General features: G+C 50.5%; 1 protein-coding gene across 1 annotated transcript; it reads right to left on the reverse strand.

The window, feature by feature from the left end:
- Nucleotides 1-318: 318 nt before the first annotated feature.
- NUFIP2 (nuclear FMR1 interacting protein 2) lies at nt 319-13,757 on the reverse strand. The gene is made up of 4 exons (XM_087924179.1): nt 13,529-13,757; nt 6,339-8,042; nt 3,743-3,775; nt 319-2,433 (listed from the first exon to the last, which is right to left on the reverse strand). Exons 1-4 carry the CDS (start codon nt 13,641-13,643, stop codon nt 2,381-2,383), a joined length of 1,905 nt encoding a protein of 634 aa, XP_087780305.1. The 5' UTR covers nt 13,644-13,757; the 3' UTR covers nt 319-2,380.
- Nucleotides 13,758-21,321: the final 7,564 nt, after the last annotated feature.

Genomic DNA, 21,321 nt, shown 5'->3' on the forward strand with positions numbered 1-21,321 from the left:
ATATATATTTTCTTAAGTTTTCGCGGGTACTTACATGTATGCAATTCAGCTTTGTTCGGGTATTTTCCCACGTCATTGTAGGTCTGCATTGTAGGTCTGCAGGTCTTGGGTGTGTTTGGGTCTCAATCTTCCACGGGAAAAGACCCGAACACGCCAAGACCTACATGCATGCATGCATACATATACATATATATAAAACCTATACCTCTATTCGTTATTTTCACGTTCCACCGTCATTCACAGCTCCACTGAATCCCTTCTTTTCTTCCCCCCCAGCCCCAATTCCGCACACAAAATTCAACGAGGGAGAGGAAAAGGTTAAAAGAAGAGTTTCTGTTTAATAAGCGGTCAAGGCTTTGGCGAAAAGGGTTCTTCCAAAAGGAAATAATAATAATAGAGGGAAGTTTAAAACAAGGGACGTTTATGCGTAAGGGAATTTTGTCCATAATTGAGATGAAACAAATCAGATTTAAAAAAAAAACATAACCCGCCCCCATTTTAACAGGGGATAATAATGAAGCTCTATTTGAGGAATGGGAAAAGAGAGGCATGATTTTGCAGGTCGGGGGAGGACCAGAGGCGGGTCTAGCATGATGCAAACATGAAAGGACCACCCACCTAACCGAATTCGGGGTGGGGGCAGAAGGAGCGGGGAGGGGGGGCAGGACGCAGAGACAGAAGCAAGAAGATCAGCAGTAAAACCTAGCAAGATAAAAGCAGAAAAATAATCCCATTTTCCGCTAAAGGCGCAAACCCCGAAGGATGAAAGTTTTGAACAGAGGCAGAACCTTCCTCCCCCCCGAGACCCTCCCCCTGAGAGCTTCCTGGGATCCAAAGGTGTGCCCTCCCCCCCTCCACTTCTGTAGTGTCCAGGCACACCTGGGGATTGTCTTACCTGAAGCCTGACTTGGGGTTCAGAGGCCCTTGCTTGTATCATTTTGGGGGGTTAGGGAGGAAGAGGGAGAACAGCTCCTGCTGCAAGACCCCCCCTGTGGCTGCAGCTGTGGGTGCACCCAAGCCCCCACCTACACCCACCCCCCCAAAAAAAACCCTGCCTGCTCCATAACCCGAAGAAATTCTCTAAAAAAAAAAAAAACCCACGATTTTTAAAACCGACTTCGCGGTTCTGCTTTTGCAAGAGAACCAGAACGGTTGAGGACAATCTGGAGACCCTCCCCAGAAGCGGGGTGAGTGAGGGGTGGGGGGGAAGCGGTCCAGAGTTACCACCGGAGGGAGAAAGCAGGCTGGAGGGTGGGTGGGTGAGGGACACACACACACAGCCAGAAGAAAGGAGGGGGAAGAGAGAAGCAAGCTGGTTTGGCTTCCCTTTCATACATTTATTTCCACACCAGCTGCCACATGCATCGGATGTGTTTGTGTGTGTGTAAGTGCACAAGTGCACAAGTTTACACATGCAATGCTTTGAACCGCACACACACACACACACACACGCTAAAGAATCGCCAGGCAAACTCAAGAATAAATCCAAGGGTTGGGGGGGGGGATTTTTTTTGGCCTGATCCTGGCGGTTAGGAGGAGATCCCACCGAGTGCATTTGTGCTCTCGCTCTCACCACACAAACACACAAGACACACACACGCACACGCTCATATACCCCAACCCTGGATACCGTATTAAAAGCAAACAAAAGCCCCTTCCTCACCCCCGCACCCCGCCAACCACGGTCGAGGGCCTCGAAGGGTGGATAGATCTTCGCGAAAACATCGCCCCCTCCCCTGCCCGAAGAAGGAACCCGCTAATTTGGCAACTGGATTTCCACTCTTACCCCTCTCTTCCCCCCTCCCCTGGGCAATGGAGAGACGCGAAGATCCAAGATGAATTCCTGCTCCTCACCCCCCCAAGCGAAGAAAAGCAGGGTGCCGAAAAGTTTCCTCCTGCTTAGTGTGTTACCAATGATTGCAAAGCCCCCCACAAAAAATATGACCAAAAAAAAAACAAAAAAACCCACCTTCGCAGAGCTACTGGACAAGCTAAGTCTCTACCCACGTCTGGTTTCCTTTTAACAGGAGGGAGAGAAAAGGAAGGAAGGAAGGAAAAAAGGAAAAGAAAAAAGGGGAGGAAAAAAAACGAGGAATTGGGAAGGGTCCAGACATCCAGAAGTGGGGTTTAAATAACCACAGGGGGTGGGGGGGTGTGTGTCTCTGCCAGCTTGGTAGGGAGTTTTCGTCAAGCCCAGAATAGGGATTGTGTTAGGCAGGTGTGTGCGCATCGGTATACACACGGGGACACACACGTGAAGGGATGGTCCTGCGGTTCGGATTCGGATGACCAGAGCGGCCCAGCGGGAGGCCACCGCCCCCCCCCTCAGGTACGGGGCACGGGGCTGGTCACAGGCCCAGCGGAAACCGTCGGCTGCTGCTCAGGTGCTGGGGGTGTCCAGGGCTTCGGCGTAAGTGATTATTCGTTTTGGGTCTGGAAAAAGGAAGAACAGGGTCTGAAGTGAACCGGACATCCAGCCTGCCACTCCCGCGGCCACCCCGAGTCCAGCATCAGTCAAGATCAGCCATGTCCCAACCCCAGCGGAGTCGGCCGTGTGATCAAGAGTCCACTTGATTAGAAATTCTGTTTATATATAGCACCGCAGATCAAACAAAAAGTACAGTCACCATGTGCTTTCCTGCTTAACTGTAACAGGAAATTCTACTTAGAAGGAAAGAGCACAGAGTATGTATGTATGTATGTATGTATGTATGTATGTGTATGTATGTATGTATGTGTATGTATGTATGTGTATGTATGTATGTATGTATATATATATTTGTTTTCTGAGGTTCTCGCGGGTATTTGTATGTGGATCTTTGGTTGTTCGGGTTTTCTCCCGCGTAAGATTCGAAGTATCTAGGCAACGTTTCGATGAAGTCTCAGTCATCATCTTCAGGCTTCTGTCTCCGGCTCTGTGCTTCTCAGAGTGATGTGAGCTTGCAGCAGTAATGTGAGCTTACTCTGAGAAGCACAGAGCTGAAGACAGAAGCCTGAAGATGATGAATGAGACTTCATCGAAACGCTCAGATACTTCGAATCTTACGCGGAGAAAACCCAACAACCAAAGATCCACATACAAATACCATGAAACCTCAGAAAATATATATATATATATATATATAAATAAATAAATAAATAAATAAAAAAAACGTAATAGACACAAAGTTGTAAACACTGCCATCTACCGGCTGAATTCTACTGTAGGTGTTGCACAAAAATACGTTCCAACAATGAGTTCCAACATTTAAGTTAGAGGGTTTCCAAATTTGGCCCATTTGAGACCTGTGGACTTCAACTCCCAGAATGCTGGCTGGGGAATCCTGGGAGTTGAAGTCCACAGGTCTTAAAGTGGCCAACTTTGGAGATGCCTGCATTAAGGGGATCCTGTCGGGTGCTCGCCCTGGGGTGAAATGAGCCCTCGCAGCCAGTTCTAAAGGAATCGTGGCTGCATTATTTGGAAAGGGAGCGTCAGATGTACGGGCTAAACCCAAAGCACTTGCGCCCGGCGAGTACTTGCCAGATGGCCCTTCATGCTCTCTGGGAGGGACAACCTGGTTTGTGCTTGATTTGAAAATAGTCCGAGCTGGGAAGATTTAGAAAGGGGCTGATCGGCCAGATTTGCTACACAACATCAAGAAAGGATCCCTCAGTGGTTCACCCCAACCCTCCCGCTGTCCCCTTCAACAATTAGAATGCGCTGAACCCCCTTTTAAGAGAACGGAAGGAGGGAAATCCTTACCTCGCTTTTGCAAATTACAAATAGATTCCATTTCTGCAAGGGGGAAAAAAAGGGGGGGGAGGAGAAGAAACTGGTTAGTATCGCAAAGACATATAAGCAAACTCTAATTAGAATGTACAGGTGGTGGCGGTCCTTGCTTAACCATGGTAATTGGGACCAGACTGCCCAGGTTATGCCAAGGGCCATATTCTTTCCTCTGACCCGGCTGGCTGCAGTGTGCAGTGGGTTAGGGCTGCCCTTGGAGACTGGCGCTCTGCTCTGTCAAAGGAGGGAAGGAACCCAGAGCTCTGGCCATTGGTCAACTGGCCAGCTTCTTTCCACTCCTCCACCAATGGATTCCTTCAGCTATGGAGGCCAAGCTGACCCCTTTGGGGAGGGGCTGGGTCAGTGAGGACAGGGGAGACTCCTGAAAGGCAACTGGGTGTGTTTGGGCCAATCACCAGGAGGCTGGGAGTTCTAGTCCCGCCTTAAGGCACGTAAGCCAGCTAGGTGTCTTTGGGCCAATCACCAGGAGGCTGGGAGTTCTAGTCCCGCCTTAAGGCACGTAAGCCAGCTAGGTGTCTTTGGGCCAATCACCAGGATGCTGGGAGTTCTAGTCCCGCCTTAAGGCACGTAAGCCAGCTAGGTGACTTTGGGCCAATCACCAGGATGCTGGGAGTTCTAGTCCCGCCTTAAGGCACGTAAGCCAGCTAGGTGACTTTGCGCCAATCACCAGGAGGCTAGGAATTCTAGTCCCGCCTTAAGGCACATAAGCCAGCTAGGTGTCTTTGGGCCAATCACCAGGAGGCTGGGAGTTCTAGTCCCCCTTAAGGCACATAAGCCAGCTAGGTGTCTTTGGCCCAATCACCAGGAGGCTGGGAGTTCTAGTCCCGCCTTAAGGCACGTAAGCCAAGTAGATGTCTTTGGGCCAATCACCAGGAGGCTGGGAGTTCTAGTCCCCCCTTAAGGCATGTAAGCCAGCTAGGTGTCTTTGGCCCAATCACCAGGAGATGGGGAGTTCTAGTCCCGCCTTAGGCGTGAAAGTTAGTTGGGTGACTTTTAGCCAATCGCCAGGCGACGGGGAGTTCTAGTCCCGCCTTAGGCATGAAAGCTGGCTGGGTGACTTTTGCCCTAACCCCTCTCTCAGCCCAACCCACCTCACAGGGTTGTTGTGGTGATAATAGGAGGAGAATCCAATATGCTCACCACTTTAGAGTTATTTATAATAACCATAAAGGCAGGATAAAAATAACTAAAATAAGACCCACCGTGAGAACACGGATCCTGCAAAGGGGGCAGAAAGGGGGCCAGCAGCTCCAGTATGCCTTGCAGGGCCTGGAGGGCTTCTAGGCCAAAGGGAGCCCACCCCTCACCTGCAGAGTTAGGCCACCAAGAAAAGGCCAGCCCCTCCCCAAAAAGACACCCCTGGCCATTGGATAAGCCCAGTCCCCATCGAAGGCATTCGACCGGCTGAGCAAGACCAGGGAAGAGGCGAGACTACTGGGGCTTAGCTCGGTCTTGCAAGCGCCAGGCCCGAAAACCAGACCATGGTCTAACCTGAACCCATTTCCCAGGTGCTCTGGCCCGCCAGCTGCCAGCAGAGCTGGCGGCAAACTCAAGAGACTGAGGAGGAACCGAGGCCAGTCCTGGAGTCTGGGGAAGGCTCTGCGTCGAAGGCAGAGATGGGGCCACGAAATAAAAGAGGAGCGCCAGGGGAATGGTGGTTGTAGGAGACCGTTAGTTCACTTGGGTGAAGAACTGTTCCTGACTTCTTGCCAAATATCGCCCGCTATAGTGTGGCGTGGGGCAGATACCGGCCTGGCAATTCTCCAAGCCTGATAAAGGTCTGTAATGGCGGACTCTCTTGAAAGACCGGTAGCCGGGACTTTGCTGGAGAGGAATTCCCTGTAAATCTAAATAAAAGAGGTTTTTAGGAAGGTGAGGACTCGGCGTCGTGCCGTTGGGGAAGCCTCGGTCAGAAGCCCAGGGTTCAACAATCCCTTGGGGGGAGCAGAGCAGCCCCTTTGCTGCCACACACAACGAGCCCTTGCGTTGACCACCCAACCCACGTAGGTAAACAGGTAGACCTCGACAACAGGTCATTTAGTGAAGCTGCAACGGCGCTGGAAAAAAAAGGAGCCTTTTTCACAGACGCCCCCATTGTAGCATCCCCGGGGTCACGTGATCCAAATTCAGAAGCTCAGCAACTGCTTCGCATTTATGACGGTCGCAACATCCTGGGGAGGTCATGTGATCCCCCCCTTCTGCAACCTTCCGACAGGCAAAAATCAATGGGGAAGCCAGATTCGTTTAACAACCGGGTGACTTGACTTAATGGCAGTGATTTGCTTAACGACTGCGGCAAGAAAAGCCATAAAGGGAGGCGAAGCTCACTTAACAGCCGCCTCGCTTATAGCAACAGAAATATCGGGGCTCCCTTGCAGTTGCAAGTTGAGGATTACCTGTGTGACAGTTGCCTCCCCCCTCCAGCTCCCGGAGAGACCCCCACGCCAGCCCTGGAGGGTAGGACTCCTCCCACCCCAAGCCGGGCTGCCGTTCTCCAGAAAACACCGGGGCTGATGGGGGACGGAATCCCTCCCAGCCCGGGAGACGTTACCTTGGATGTGATAAAGAACAGCTGCCTGCAGGTCAAACTCCCCCCAGCTGGCTTTCCGTTCTAGACCGCCGGGGTGCCTCTGCTCTTTGGTGGAGACTAACAAAGTGTTCGTAGGAGAAGACAGATGACTGTCTACGCGGTAGTCCTTGGCGAGGAACACAAAGGCCCCCGGGCCCCCGGGCTCCGCCTGGGGCAAGGCCCCCGGCAAGTGGGCCTCTAACAGCAAGTCGCTCTCCTCCCCAGCGGCCTCCAGCTTTAAGAGTTGGGGACTAGTCCGTTTGGCCAGCTCGTAGGCCTTGGGGAAGGCGGGCGGTTCGGGTCCGGCGGAAAGCGTCTCAGCCTCCTGAGGAACCGGCGCGGCGGGGCACGGGCCCTGGAAGGTCACCTCGGCCACCTTGGTGTCCGTCGGCTTCCGGGGCGAAGTCTCCGGCCCCGCGCTGGGCTCGTTTATAAAGGATAACCCCCACTGGTTCTGGAAGATATCGCCTAAGTTTTGCTGCGTGGACAGGAACGGAGACTCGGCCTGGGCTGCCACGCTGAACAGGCCATGCATATTTGACGGGTAGATGAAGAGACTCGGCTTCTGCGGGTCCATGGCGACCGCGGAGGGACCCGAGTCCTGGGCTGCCAGTTTGGAAGAAGCCGAAAGGACAGTACTAGCAGCCGGCACCAGCAGGGCCTGGACGCCGGTCGGACACACCCCACGGTCAGCCCCGGCCAAGATGGGGCCGTTGGAAAAGCTGGCCGATGTAACAGACTTCATGGCGGACATGGGGACCTGGGAGAGGCGGTTGGGGGCCTGGACTTGGACCTCGCCCACAGAAGATGAGCACGAGGAGGAGGAAGAGGAGGAAGAGGAAGAGGAGGACAGAGGAGCCGCCTTGTTTAGGTTCTCTTTCACTTTGCTTGCATAACTGATTTTGGGGACAATCTTGGCGCTGCTGTTGTCCACGGGGAAAACCGGCGGCGGCTTAAACAGGGTCCAAGAATCTTCCTTCGAGGACGATCCCAAGACGTGCTTCCCCTTGGGACGCTCCTCAAACTTTTTGCCCGCCAGTCCGACTTTGGCCTCCGCCGCTTTCCGGAGCATGTCCCCACCGCCGCCTGGCTTCCCGTGGCCCACCCCCAGCCCGCCCGGCTGCTCACACTTCCAAGCGGGCTTCAGGTCAGCCTTCGAGTCCCCACCGTCGGCCCTGAAGGGGTCCGCCTCCAGCTTCAAGGCCAGGACGGGGCTACATGGCACGACCTTCTCCTGGCCCAGGCTCAGGTTCTCGCAGCCCTTGGCGCTGTTGCGCCGGCCTTTCCGTTTCTTGGGCGTGGTGTAGCCGCTCTCTGAGCCGCTGCCGTCGTTGTCCGCCCCTTTGCCGGTGCAGCCGTTGGCGATGTACTCAGAACCGTCGGCCACGAGGCCGTTGGGGACGGGGTGCATCTCGCCTTTGTCCCAGGAACGGCCCTCTCCGGCTCGGCTCTCGTGGCATCGCTCGTTCTTCCTGTCCAGGTTGTTTTTCAAGCTAAAGGTCTTGGTTCTCAGACCGGCTTTGACAAACATGCCGCCTTTCGCCGTCTGCTTGAGCGCCAGGCCGAGCTCCCTGCCGGGCTGGCTGCCGTTGGGAACCACGGAAACGGGGCCAGGCAAGTCGCTGGCACCAGGAGATGTCAGGAAGGGGTCTCGGTTACCAACGGTCCCATTGAGTTCGCCATAATCTGCAGAAAAGGAACAGGGGAAGATTAGAGGTCCCCAACGCAATCCCTTGCTTGAAGGAGGCATTCAAAAGAGCCCACCCCAGACACCCCCCAAATGCCATTGACACCCCAAACTGCCCCATGGATGCTTGCTGTGGAAGCAAGTTCCTCCTGGGTGCAAGCCTACTCCACCACTTTTCTGATGGCGTCACTCAAATTCGGCCCAGGCTGCATCTAGGACAGCCCGAGAAGAAGGACGAGGAAGGATTTTCATCTGCCAAGGAGCTTCTCCTGCAAATCGGGGCCGGTTCCAGAGGATGCAGGTAATAAATTTCAAATAAAAAGGTAAATCTGGGCTCCCAACAGCCGTGGAATCCTCAGATTCACAGACCTGAGAGGATGCCGGAGGAAACTGGGGGGTCAAACAAGATTCGCACCCTGAACCCAGTGAGGAAAAGCTACGGGACGGTGAGAAAAGGCTCGTGTGTTTCTAGCAACAGCAGACAAGTCACAACACCTCATTTAGTGGCCGTTCGAAGTTCCCCAACGGCCCTGAAAAAAAGTGACTGACGGCTGCTTTTCACACTTACAACTGCCGTGGTTCTATGATCCAAATTTGTTCAGGGTATTGCAGCGTAAATTCAGCGCCAGAAATAGAACACAGATGACTGAGGCTTCATTTAACTTCTTTATAAACACAAAAAGTAAATTTTACAATACCAGTTGTAGATTTCTCCAACACGGAGCAAACATGTTACAGGTTCAGAGCACAACAGCAACTCCGCTCAGAAAACAGACTTCAGTTTCACTTTAGTTCAGCAGGCAAGAATTATACACAGCAGAGAGAAACATTTTCATTTTCAATAAGACTCAGAGCTCAACATAGCTGCAGAGCTGCGGAGTTTAATACAGACCCATGCCTAGGCAACTTCTAGTTTCAGTTTCCAAACAGTCCTCATTGGCTGACTTAGTTGCTATGCTTATTCATTGGCTGACTTATTCCAGTTCATGAATATACTCTGACAGACGCTTGGCATTTTTTATGGTTTGGACGTGACTGGTAGTCACACAGCCTGAATCGCGAAGCTCCCGGGAGGAACTTTCTAGATCGAGCCCTAAAAAAAGGAAATTATTTTGCAGAAGGATCAAATCCATTCTGCTGATTATAAGGTGAGCTCCGCCAGTTGGGGAATTCTGGGAATTGAAGTCCGCCCGTTTTTAAAAGCTTGTGAGAAGCCCCAGCCTTGACTGTCAAAAGCGCTTTCGGAGTTTGGCAGCCACGCTGCCGTTGTCTCCTCTTCCAAAGTCCCATCATCCTCAACTGCTGCCAGGCTGGCAAGGGATGATGAGAGTGGGAGTCTCGATGCTTTGGGAGAGCCCCAAGTCGAGGGACATCACTTTGAGTAGTACAGAAAGGCCGTAAAACATCATTTGGGGGACCAAGAGACGAGAATATTTGTAGCTCAGGGTTGAAATGAGGGGTCCTTGGTGCTCTCTGAGCTGGGTGGTTTTCTTGCAGACGTTTTGTGATCCAACTAGGGGACGCCATCAGTGCTAGAAGGGAGGGTGGTTGGGGTTGTGGTGGTGGTGGTGGAGGAGGAAGAGGAGGAGGAAGAAGAGGAGGAGGAGGAGGAAGACTGTGAGGTCCTTTGCTCTCTGAGCTTGGAGTTTTCTTGCACTGATGATGTTAGTTACTTTGGTAATGAAACATCTGCAAGAAAACCTCCCAGCAAGGATTCCACAGTCCTTCTCCTCCTCCCTACAACCCCCCTTTTCTAGCACAGATGATGTTACCTAGTTGGGTCATGAAATGTTTGCAAGAAAACCACCCAGCTCAGAGAGCATCAAGGACCCCATAGTCTTCCTCCTCCTCTTCTCCACAAACTTGCTCTTTTCTAGCGCTGGTGATGTTACCTATTTTGGTAACGAAATGTCTGGAAGAAAACCACCTCAACATTTCCCATAAAGAGAAGCAACTGAGGAGAGACTTCATCCAAGCTTTGGACTCATTTGGCTAACCGCTGGGATCTTCTCAATCAATATTTTCATGAGCTACTTTAGCAGTTTAAGGACTTAAGCACTCTGGATCAGCAATGACCTCACCTAAATAATCAGCAGAATTTATTTGATCATCCCCTCTCCCAATAATTTGTAGAGCTTGCCGTCCAGCAGGTTCCCGGGCGTCCTTCATGATTAGCCGTTTATTATTTCATCGGACTAAAGTCACTTCCAGCCATAAAAATGTTCTCCCAAAGGCAGGCGATATCCTAAGCCAGTCCAAAACGTGACGTTTGCGTCGTGACAATTCCACATGGAAACCGGCCATAACGTTAGAACTAAACTTAGGACAGGCTATTTAATTATTTTCTTCATGTGTTTTTTGTCTTAGGCAAAAATCCAGCTGGACAAGAGTCTCTTCAAAGCATCAAGTTCCACTTAACCAATATAATTCATGCAGCTGTGCAGCATATCCTTTGTAAAAGGAACAAGCTTTGCCAAATTTTCAGGAAAAGGTCTTTTTTTGTTATTTTCTGGGGGAAATGCTAATTAAGACATTGTAGGAAGGGAGCAGTGTTGGTCCAAACTCAGGATCCACTAGCTAGATCCATTTTCATCTCACAAAATGCCATCAAAAGCCAGACATCTTTCGATTTATACAAGTAGTCCTCAACTTACATCCATTTGAAGTTACAGTGGCACTTTAAAAAGTGACTTATGGGTCACCTGACCGAAATTCAGACGCTAGGCAACTGACTCATGTTAATGAGTGATCCCCTTTAGCGACCTTCTGAGAAGCACAGACCACGGGGAAGCCAGATTCGCTTAAGAACCTGTGACTAACACTGCAGTGATTCACTAACCTCTGTGGCAAAAATAGGTTGTAACATGGGGCAAAAACTCACTTAAGAAATGGCTCACTTCACAACAGGAATTTTAGACTCCATTGTGGTTGTAAGTCAAGGAAAACTTGAACTGGGAAACTCTTAATAACGGAGCCCAAACTGGCTGAAAACGATAAGAAGCCACAAACCTGGTCGACAAACCACAAGTGGGCTGGTTCACACAAACATGAAGAAAAATAAACAGGCCGTTACAACATTCAGTGCCGTGTGCGAACCAGGTGGCACCCGAATTTCTTCAGGTGATCTCTGCAACAAAGCAAGCTCTTTCGACACACGTTTGTGGCCTCTTCTGAGATTTAGCCGCTGGTGCTAACCACACAAATAAGGACCCACCGATTCCTGACCAACAATGACAACACAGCACAAGGGGTGACAGACTTCCAAGCTATACCGGTTGGGTCTAATGCAATGTTTTTCAAATTTTCAACTATCTGGTCTGGTCATTTTATCACACAGCCACCTTGCAAGGCAGTTTAGTTGTGTCCAAACTGGGTACGTGCAACGTGTTGAGTTCACAAGCTCTTGCCGTGCATAAAACACGCTCTACCTGCCCCCCGCAAAGGGTTACCTGGCTGCAAAGGCTGCAATTCCCCCCCATGGCAACTCCTGATGGGTTCCCATAATGCAGGGCGCTCCAAACTCGGCAACTTTTAAGACTTGTGGACTAACAACCAGAACTAACCAGGGAATTCTGCGGCTTGAAGTCCCCCAAGTTTTAAAAGTTCACATTTGGAGACCTCTACCTTAATTAATTGACCAAACTCTTGTTAAGAGAGCTGAATGGGCTGGTAGTCTGGGATATCGTTGGCTGGCTAGGGGATGCTGGGAGTTGAAGCCCACCCCTCTTAAAGGCACCGAATGTGTAAAAAAACCCAAACTGGTCTAAGCCCAGGAACTTGGTTAGATCTGTAGCGGCAAGAATCCATTCCACTCCATGAAAAAAGAGGGTGGGAAATGGAGACCTCAACCCCCTTCTAGGAGGATGCAACTACAAGTCCCATGTTCAGCTGCTAGTGAAGACGAAAGCCGGGACCAATAAAACAAAATGCCTGGTGCTGCGGTCATACATGGACTCACTCCTTGCCCGCTGCCCTCAGGCATCCTCCATGGGGCTCACCTTCCCCATTTCTACCTCCCAGTGAAAATTGAGCCTGTCATGCCAGAAGGTTTATTATGGCTCCGATTGGGAGATTTGAAAGGCCGGGTAAGGGACTGGTCATCTTGGAGGAGGCCTGTCCAGAGTTTCACAGCTTTGGCAGTTTTAAGATGGGTGGGTGGACTCCAACTCCCAGAATCCCTCGCCCAGCATGCTTTACATAGACTCCAGCTCCCAGAATCCCCCATCCTTGAATATAAATGGACTCCCACTCCCAGAATCCCTCACCCAGCATGCTTTACATGGACCCCAACTCCCAGAATCCCCATCCTTGAATATAAATGGACTCCAACTCCCAGAATCCCTCACCCAGCATGCTTTACATGGACCCCAACTCCCAGAATCCCCCATCCTTGAATATAAATGGACTCCCACTCCCAGAATCCCTCACCCAGCATGCTTTACAGGGACTCCAACTCCCAGAATCCCCCATCCTTGAATATAAATGGACTCCAACTCCCAGAATCCCTCACCCAGCATGCTTTACATGGACCCCAACTCCCAGAATCCCCCATCCTTGAATATAAATGGACTCCAACTCCCAGAATCCCTCACCCAGCATGCTTTACATGGACTCCATCTCCCAGAATCCCCCATCCTTGAATATAAATGGACTCCCACTCCCAGAATCCCTCGCCCAGCATGCTTTACATGGACCCCAACTCCCAGAATCCCCATCCTTGAATATAAATGGACTCCAACTCCCAGAATCCCTCACCCAGCATGCTTTACATAGACTCCAGCTCCCAGAATCCCCCATCCTTGAATATAAATGGACTCCAACTCCCAGAATCCCTCACCCAGCATGCTTTACATGGACTCCATCTCCCAGAATCCCCCATCCTTGAATATAAATGGACTCCATCTCCCAGAATCCCCATCCTTGAATATAAATGGACTCCATCTCCCAGAATCCCCATCCTTGAATATAAATGGACTCCATCTCCCAGAATCCCCCATCCTTGAACATAAATGGACTCCCACTCCCAGAATCCCTCGCCCAGCATGCTTTTAAGAGGGACGGACTCCAACTCCCAGAATCCCCCAGCCGCCATCTTGTTTTGCGGGCCCCGCTCCAACGGCCAGGCTCCCTCAAGCCTCCCGCGCGGGGCATCCTGGGCGTCGTAGTCCAGCGCTCTGGAAGCCGCCTGAGGGGGACCCCCGCGGCGTCCCTCTTTTTTTTTTATCCCCCTCAAGATGGGCGGAGGGGAGGGGTGTCTTCCAGGCGCCCTCCCTCCCTCCGCCCAGACCAGGCCCGCGCCGCCTCGAGGCCTTCCCCTCAGAGAGAGAGAGAGAGAGAGAGAGCGCGCGAGAGAGAAGGCCGCCCGCCCGCCCAACATGGCGCCGGTGTCGGCGGGGCAGCCTGGCCGGCCTGAGGCGAGCCCGGCTTCTCCTCCTCCTTCCCCCCCACGCCCGCCCGCCCTCCGGCCGCTCCTCCCCCACCCTACCCTCAGACCTGCTGCTGCTGCTGCTGCTCCTCCGTGTCCGTCTCCGGGCGGGGGGGCGGCGGCCGCGGGGGGGCGGCCCTGGCCGTAGAAGCAGAGCGGCGGGGGGCGCCTCCATCGGCACCGGCCGCCCTTCCGCCTGCTCGCCCGCCCGCCCCCGGCTGCTTGGCGCGGAAGGGAGGCCGCCGCCGCCGCTGCCGCCACTTCCGGCCCCGCCCAAACAGGCAGGCGAGGGAGGGGGGGGCTGTTCCGCCTTTTCCTCCTCCCTCCCTCCCTTTTTCCCCGCCCGGCCCAAGGAAAAGTCGCTTCCCGAACTCAAGCCACGCCCACACGCCGCCACCGCCACTTCCGACCCCGCCCAGCTATTCAGGCGAGGGAGGGGAGGCTGTTCCTCCTCCCTCCTTCCTTTCCCGCCCGGCCTTAGCAGCTTAAGCCACGCCCGCGCCCCGCCCCGCGACACGCCCCTCGGCGGACGTGGACAGCGGGCCGCGCCGCAGCCCTGCGAAGAGGGAGGGGAGGCCGATGGGCGTGGTAGTCCCTCCTCCTCCCCCTTTGCCAAAGGGATGAGGTGGGACTCCCCAGCCCATCGCTCCCCACTGAGGATGGAGGCTGATGGGTGGCTGTCTGTTTCCTTAGGGGGCTCTGGTTCTAACCCCCCCCTTCCATCCCGGTCAATGCAATGGGACTCCAAAGCCCATCGCTCTCCTCTGATGGGCAGATCAGTCCTTGGGGGAGGACCGGCTCTGAGACTCCTCCCCGTTTTCCAAGAGGATGGGACGGGATTCCCGAGCCCATCGTTCGCCGCTGAGGATGGAGGATGATGGGCAGGGCAGTCCTTGGGGAAGCACTAGCTCCGAGTCCCCTCCCCATTTTCCAAGACTCCCATACCCATCACTCTCTGCCCAAGAGGGATGGGAGGCTGATGGGTGCAGCGGTCCTTCTAACTCCAGGGGCTCCAGTTTCAAACCCCGCCCCCATCCCAGGCCACACAAGGGGACTCCTGAGCCCATCGCTCTCCTCCAGGAAGACCGATGGGTATGATAGTCCTTCAGCAGCACCAGGTCCAAAACTCCTGCCTGTTGTCCAGGAGGAGAGGACGGAACTCCCATACCCATCGCTCTCTGCCGGAAAGAGGAGGGAGGCGGATGGACATGGCAGTCCGTCTCCTTAGGGCGCTCCGGTTCCAAGCCCCCTACCCCATTTTCCAGGGTTGCATGGGACCCCTGAGCCCATATTCCCCCACTGTGAAGGAGAGGCTGATGGGCATGGCAGTCCTTCTACTTTAGGGACGCTAAAGCCCCCTCCCCGTTTTCCAGGGGGACAATGTAGGACTCTCACACCCATGGCTCCCCACCGGGAACAATGGAGGCTGATGGGTACGGCAGTCCATAAATTATAATGTTATTTACATCACAGGCTTTGCACTCACCTCCACGCTGTGCTAAAACCATCAGAAAGTCCTCGACTTGTGACCACAATCGGAGCCTCAGATTTACGTTGCTAAGCGAAACATTGGTTAAAGTGAATTTTGCTCTATTTTACGACCTTTCTTGCCACCGTTGCTAAGCGAATCGCTGCAGCTGTTCAATTAATCCCACGGACGTTAAGTGAATCTGGGCTTCCCCGTTGACTTTGCCTGTCCGACGGTCACAAAAGGGGACCTCGCACACGATCCCAGGACCCTACGGCCGTCCTAAATACGAGTCAGTTTGCCAAGCGCCTGAATTTTGATCCCATGATCGTGGGGATGGCTCCAACGGTTTTTAGGCGTGAAAAATAAGTTGCTTTTTTCAGTGCCGTGACTTACGACGATAGAGAACCAGCAAGTCCGTTGCTAAGCACAGCCCTTGTTAAGTGAGCCGTAACCCCATTTTACAACCGTTGACTGGCGGGGGAATTCTGGGAGTTGGAGTCTTGTCTATCCGACAGACTCTGGGCTTGAAATTCACACTGCGCCAAAGGTTTGAAAGACTGCAGGGAGTCCTCACAACAGTTCATTTAATGACCAAAGTTACAACAGCCCTGAAAAAAGGGACTCGTGACTATTTTTCACACCTATGACTGTTGCAACGGCCCTGTATTCATGTGATCCAAATTCAGACGGTTGGCAACCGACTCGTATTTACGAAGGTTAGCGTCCCAAGTCGGAGAGGTGCGGGTGGCCTAGAGGCGGAGCTCTCGCCTCATAATCAGGAGCTGTGAGTTCAAACCTAGGTAGGTATTTCTTTCACTCTTGGCACAATGAAAATACATCTGCTGAACATTGAACTCCACACCGGCAATAGGAAGGGCATCTGGCCAGAAAACACTCGGCTCCATTCAGACAACTGCCCCACAGGGGATTGTAGGGTGTTTAAAAGAAGATGATGATGATGACAGCATCCCAAGTCATGTGAGAAGCCAGATTCACTTTAACAACCATCTTGTTAACAAGTGCAGTTATTCACTTAACGACTGTGGAAAGAAACGTCATAAAATTGGACAAAACTGACTTAACAACTGTCTTGCTTAGCGATAGAAATTTTGAGCCCGATCGTTTGTTGTTAAGTTGAGGGCTCCCCGTACAGGGAGGCCTACCTGGTGAGGACCATGTTGAAGACTGCAGCTGTGAGGTTAAAGGTAAATCGCAGAATTTAAGCAACGAAACAGATTTATTCTGCATTTAGGAAATTGGGAAGAATGTGAGAGATCTAAAAGGCAGCGGTATGATTTTGTGGCATGGAGTTAGCAAATAAATGCAGGGAAATTTACACGGATGCGTTTTCAAACTATTTCAGTTTTAAGCATTTTAAGATACGTTCCGTTCAACCCCCAGAATTCCCTAACCAGCCATGCTAGCCAGGGGATTCTGGGAGTTGAAGTCCACCCAGCTTCCAATTGCCAAGTTTGGAAAAACACTGCTCTAAACCTTCCTACCTTGACATGAACACGGCAACAAATTAACATAAATCTAACATAAACCTATAGCACGATCAATTTTATCATGGAATGTATAAGTGTGATCAATCTGGTTGCAAAATCTGTAAGCCCGATCAATTGATCCTGATCCACTTTGAAGGCGGATTTATAGAGACTTCTACAAGAGAGTTTGAGAAGGTTGCAAAATGGAGCACGGATAATTTTTTTTAATATTTTTATTGTGTTTTCCACCAATACAACTCAAATCATAATCACATTTTCAACAGCATGTTGACATCTACAAATATTATTATGTCTTAATACATTTAATATACATCTATCAATAACTATTCTCTTTGTCAATAATTGGTTCTATCTTATATTCTTCTTATATACGGTACTTTACACATTTGCAAATCACTTTCTTAAGGTCTCTTGCAATTAATCTTCACTCCTTATTTCTTATATCTATTCGCTATCCATTCATACCGTTTGTGCCAGATTAAATAATACTTGGAATCCCCTTTCTCTTTCATTTTTAACGTGAGCATGTTGTTGTTGTTATTATTATTATTATTATTATTATTATTATTATTATTATTATTATTATTTGTTGGATTAATTCCTCACTGGGGTTTTTCCACATTTGTGCGAAAGCTACCCTGGTTGCTGTTAAAATATGTAAAATTATATATTTTATTTTCTTTGGATATCAATCTTTAATCATTCCTAGTAGGAAGAGTTCTAGTTTCAATTCGATTTGGTAGCCTGTCATTTCCTGTAACCAATTTTTAATTTTAGCCCAGTATGTCTTGGTCTCAGGGCGTAACCACCACATATGGTAGAAAGTTCCATCAACTTGTTGGCATTTCCAACATTTTGGACTTGTAGTGGGATATATTTTAGCCAAATCTCGATGGGGCCACATACCCATCGGTAAAACATTTTGTCCAGGTTTTCTTTGTGTACGATGAGGATGTTGTTAGTTTATAATTGGACTAATCCTACTTTGACATGAACGTGGCAAACAAATTAACATCAACCTAACATAAACCTATAGCACGATCAATTTTTATCATGGAAATGTATAAGCGTGACCAACCTGGTCGCAAAATCTGTAAGCCCGATCAATTGATCCTGATCCACTTTGAAGGTGGATTTATAGAGACTTCTACAAGAGAGATGAGAAGGTTGAAAAATGGAGGACAAATAATTATATCAAGGCGCCAAGTGTGGATGGTGGATCAAAATAGATCTTAAGTGGAGGAAATGAGAGTGAAAGTGGAATGATTGCAGAAAGAGAAAGTGGGGTGTTTTGTATCGGCCGCATTGCAAAACAGATGTTGAGGCTTTGAAAAAAAAAATGCAGTGAAGAGCAACTAACTTTATTAAAGGCCTGGAGACCAAAATGTACAAAGAACGGTTGCAGGATTTGAGTTTGGCTGGTCTACAGAAGAGGAGGACTAGGGGTATTCCAGCATTTAAGGGGCTGCCCCAAAGAACAGTTGGGGGTCAAGCTATTCTCCAAAGCACCAGAAGGCAGGACAAGAAACAGACAGATCTTTGTCAAACAGATAATCAGAGTTGGAAGGGACCCTATAGGTCATCTAGTCCAACCCCCCTGCCCAAGCGGGAGACCCTACACCATGTCTGACCAATGGCAGTCCAGTCTCTTCTTGGAAGCCTCCAGGGATGATGAAGCTTCCACAACTTCAGAAGGCAACTTCTGCCCCATGGGTTGATTGTTCTCCCTGTCAGAAAGTTTCTCCTTATTTCCAGGTTGAATCTCTTCATGTTCAGTTTCCATCCATTATTCCATGTCTGGCCTTCAGGTGCTTTGGGAAATATCTTGACCCCCTTCCTCCTCTCTGGGGCAGCCCCTCAAATACTGGAAGATGCTCTCCTGTCTCCCCTGGTCCTTCTCTTCCCTAGACCAGCCAGGCCCAGTTCCTGCAACTGTTCTTCATATGTTTGAGCTTCCAGTCCCCTCATCCTCCTGGTTGCTCTTCTCTGCACTTTTTCCAGAGTCTCAACATCTTTTTTATAGTGTGAAGCAACGGGTGGAAACTGATCAAGGAGAGAAGCAACCTGGAATTAAGGAGAAACTCCCTAACAGTGAGGACAATTAACCAGTGGAACTGCTCGCCACCAGAAGTTGTGGGGGCTCCATCACTGGAGATTTTAAAGAAGAGATCGGACAGCCATTTCTCTGAAATGGGATAAGGTCTCCTGCTTGAGCAGGGGGCTGGAGTAGGAGACCCTCCCCGCCCCAAAATCCAACCCTGTTATTGTGTTATATTCTGTTAAGGCTAAAACATATGAAGGATGGTTGCAGGAAATTGGTATGGCTAGTTTTGGGGTTGCCCCAAAGAAGAGGGGGCTCCACCTATTCTCCGAAGCCAAGGACAAGAAGCAACGGATGGAAACTCACCCAGGACAGAAGCAACCTGGAATTAAGGAGAAATGTCCTAACAGTGAGGACAGTTAACCAGTGGAACTAATGGCCACCAGGAGTTGTGGATGCTTTGTCACTGGAGGGTTTTTAAGAGGCTGGGCAGTCACGTGTCTGAAATGGCAGAGGGTCTCCTGCTTGGAAAGTGGGTTGAGCTAGAAGACCTCCATGGGCCCTTCAGAATCTGTTGTTATATTAATCTATGGACGAAGGAAGGAATATAAATAGGTAGGTGGAAGGTATGAAGGAAGGTATACAGGTAAATAGGTGGATAGGAGGGAGGGAGGGAGATGGCTAGATAGATAAATAGCTGGAAGGAAGGGAGGGAGGAGTGAAGGAATATAGATGGATAAATAGGTAGATGGAAGGGAAGAGAAGGTGGAAAGAGGGGAGGGAGGGAGGAAGATGGTTAGATAAATAGGTGGATAGGAAGGAAGGAAGGAAGGAAGGAAGGAAGGAAGGAAGGAAGGAAGGAAGGAAGGAAGGAAGGAGCAAGAGGGAGGGTGGGAGGATGGAAGGAGCAAGAAAGGAATAGATGGAAACTGACCAAGGAGAGAAGGTCCCTTCAAAATCTGTTACATTATTCTATGGATGGATGGATGGAAGGAAGGAAGGAAGGAAGGAAGGAAGGAAGGAAGGAAGGAAGGAAGGAAGGAAGGAGAGGGAGGGAGGAAGGATGGAAGGAGCAAGAAAGGAATGGATGGAAACTCATCATGGAGAGAAGGTCCCTTCAAAATCTGTTATATTATTCTAAGGAAGGAAGGAAGGAAGGAGAGGAGAGGGAGGGAGGATGGATGGAAGGAGAGGGAGGGTGGATGGATGGAAGGAGCAAGAAAGGAATGGATGGAAACTCATCAAGGAGAGAAGGTCCCTTCAAAATCTGTTATATTATTCTAAGGAAGGAAGGAAGGAAGGAGAGGAGAGGGAGGGAGGATGGATGGAAGGAGAGGGAGGGTGGATGGATGGAAGGAGCAAGAAAGGAATGGATAGAAACTCATCAAGGAGAGAAGGTCCCTTCAAAATCTGTTACATTATTCTATGGATGGATGGATGGATGGATGGATGGAAGGAAGGAAGGAAGGAAGGAAGGAAGGAAGGAAGGAAGGAAGGAAGGAAGGAAGGAAGGAGAGGGAGGGAGGGAGGGAGGGAGGGAGGATGGAAGGAGCAAGAAAAGAATGGATGGAAACTGACCAAGGAGAGAAGTAACCTCAAATTAAGCAGAAACTTCCTGACACTGAGAACAATTCATAAGTGGTGATTGCTCCAACACTGGAAGTTTTTAAGAAGAGACTGGACAACCATTTGTCTGAAATGGTAGAGCAGTGGTCCCCAAACTTGGCAACTTTAAGACTTACAGACTTCAACTCAGGGGTGGGATTCAAATTTTTGAACAACCGGTTCTGTGGGCGTGGCTTAGGTGGTGGGCGTGGCTTGGCGGTCATGTTATTGGCTGGGTGTGGCGAACTCAACATCACTCACATCGAGGCACGCATCTCTTCGCCTGGCCTCTCATGACGGTGGGGATGCTGCAACAGTCATAAGGGTGAAAAATGGTCATAAGTCACTTTTTTCAGTGCCATTGTCCCTCTGAATGGTGACTCCACACAAGCAAAGGACCAACAAAGGAGGGGAAAAAAAAAACTCCAGAGAAGTTCCTGAGACAGGAAGTCCAGTCCTGCCGAGAATGTAATAAGGGTTAATGGAGAGGCAGTTTCTGTAAGCAACACCAGAATGTTTCCTTCCTGCCTTTCTTACAGGATTAGCCCTGTAATTTCTTCTAACAACCGGTTCTCTGAACTGCTTAGAATGTTAACAACCAGTTCTAGCGAATAGGTGCAAACTGGTAGAATCTCACCCCTGCTTCAACTTTCAACTTCTATGTTGGCTGGAGAATTCTGGGAGTTGAAGTCCACAAGTCTTAAAGTTGCCAAGTTTGGAGACCTCTGTGATAGAGGCTCTCCTGCTTGAGCAGGGAGCTAGACTAGAAGACCTCCAGGCTCCCTATCAATTCTGTTCTTCTCTCTTGAGATCCAACCTTGGAGTAAGGAGAAACACTGAGGACAATTAACCAGTGGAAAAGCTGGCCACCAGAAGTTGTAGGGGTTCCATCCCTGAGGGCTTTTAAGGAGAGACTGGACAGCCACTCGTCTGGAATGGCTTGAGCAGGGGGCTGGACTAGATGACTTCCAAGGTCCCTTCCAACTGTGATTATCTGTTATCTGTCCCTTCCAACCCTGTTATTCTACTGTATTAACCGTTAAATTTCTCATTCCTTGGGCAAGACAGGTGATTCTCCTCTGCGACCTGTAGAGGGCAGCACCAGACAGCCGGGAAATCTGTGCAGCCGTCAGTGGTGCCCAGACCGGACATTGTCCGGTTCAGGGGTTTCCAACCTTGGCAACTTTAAAACTTGTGGACTTCAACTCCCAGAATCCCTCAGCAGCTT

Source organism: Pseudonaja textilis, chromosome 1, assembly GCF_049901715.1.
Source record: "Pseudonaja textilis isolate UNSWEBS1 chromosome 1, rPseTex1.2, whole genome shotgun sequence".
NCBI classification, from domain to species: domain Eukaryota; kingdom Metazoa; phylum Chordata; class Lepidosauria; order Squamata; family Elapidae; genus Pseudonaja; species Pseudonaja textilis.